Source organism: Fonticula alba, assembly GCF_000388065.1.
Source record: "Fonticula alba strain ATCC 38817 unplaced genomic scaffold supercont2.17, whole genome shotgun sequence".
Classification (NCBI taxonomy): domain Eukaryota; order Rotosphaerida; family Fonticulaceae; genus Fonticula; species Fonticula alba.
Genome location: NW_009242987.1, coordinates 214,635 through 216,022, shown reverse-complemented (window position 1 = coordinate 216,022; position 1,388 = coordinate 214,635). Strand labels below are relative to the sequence as shown.

The 1,388-nt window shown below is 66.0% G+C and overlaps 1 protein-coding gene across 1 annotated transcript in view; it reads right to left on the bottom strand.

Moving 5' to 3' along the window:
* H696_06052 (succinyl-CoA synthetase beta subunit) overlaps positions 1 to 1,306 on the bottom strand; it is a gene marked incomplete at both ends in the record, with an annotated part of 3,114 nt that extends 1,808 nt beyond the window's left edge. Inside the window, 5 exons of the mRNA XM_009499820.1 lie at positions 53 to 395; positions 540 to 730; positions 882 to 1,038; positions 1,159 to 1,183; positions 1,281 to 1,306. Coding sequence (XP_009498095.1) covers positions 53 to 395; positions 540 to 730; positions 882 to 1,038; positions 1,159 to 1,183; positions 1,281 to 1,306 — 742 coding nt within the window. The remainder of the gene's footprint in view (positions 1 to 52; positions 396 to 539; positions 731 to 881; positions 1,039 to 1,158; positions 1,184 to 1,280) is intronic.
* Positions 1,307 to 1,388: the final 82 nt, after the last annotated feature.

Genomic DNA, 1,388 nt, shown 5'->3' with positions numbered 1-1,388 from the left:
CCCCCACCCCCCCCGGCATGTGCCCACACACGGGGACGATGTGTCCACGCACCGTTGCCATCGGTGTCCTTGCCGAAGGGGTTGATCTCCACCTGGGTGGCATCGACATCGATGAAGAGCTTGTACAGGCGGGCGATCTGGTCCGCGGCCTCGGCCTTGCTCTTGTCATCGGTGAAGCCCATCTTCTCCACGAGGTCCATCACGTCGGCCGGGGCCAGGCCCTTGGAAATGTCGACCGCCTGCTTGTAGATCAGCTCCGGGGTCTCCTCGGCGACGGCCTCGATGTCCATGCCGCCCTGGGGGGAGGCCACCAGCACCGGGCCACCGAAGCCGCGATCCATGAGGATGGCGAAGTACGACTCGTGGGCGATGTCCAGAGCCTGGGCAATCATGACCTGTGTGAAAAGACAATGCGCCGGCCGGGCGGGCGGGGGGGGGGGAGAGGGCAGGGAGCGGCCGAGACCAAGTAAGGGGAAGCGTCAGTAGGTGCTTGTGCCGGGGGACGGGGGTGCTGTGGGGGGGGGGGGAGGAGGACGCACGCTCTTGACGGTGACACCCTCGGGCGGGGTCTGCTGGGTGAAGATGTTGTACCCGAGCATCTGGCGAGTCAGGTCCTCGGCCACCTTCGGGTCGCGGGTCAGGTGCACACCGCCCTTCAGACCACTGGAGAGGGTGCCCTTACCACGGCCACCGGCATGGACCTGGGCCTTGATGACGTACTCCGGGACGTCTGAGCCGGGGCCGGGGGGGGGGGATGGAGGAACGAGGGAGGGAAAAGGAAAGAAAGAAACAGAGGGTGAGGGGGCGAGCATTGGGCGCATTTCAGGCACGCGGCGGACACCAGGCCATGACAGAGCGGCGACAAGAAAACCCAGACGCACTGAGGGAAGAGGCAACATCGGCCGCGCCGTCGGCGGAGGTGACGAGCTTGAACTTCTGGGTGTTGATGCCATACTCGTTCATGAGATCCTTGCTCTGGTACTCGTGCAGGTTCAGATGACGGACCGGCATGACAGTGGGCGAGATGCGGAGGTAGGCCTGGCGAAGGGGGGGGGGGGGAGGAACACAAGGAGAGGACAGCGTTAGGGGGGAGGGTCAGGCGGGAGGCCGGGCCCGGCCGGGCCGGGGAAATACGTGGACAGCGGGGCAGCTACACACCTGGCGCATCAGGGGCATGGCATCGCTGCGCGAGTGCACGGACGGGAGCGGGGGAGGGCGGAAACCGGCGTGGAGGGGTGAGTGACATGGCAATGGACGGAGCACGACACAGGCGTACGCACCGAGAGAGCTTGCTGACAGAGAACATGGTTGCTACACAGCGGAGATGACGCGAACGGGAATGTCCAGACTACGGGAAGGGATGGGGCGCGGTGGGGAGGGGAGGGGGG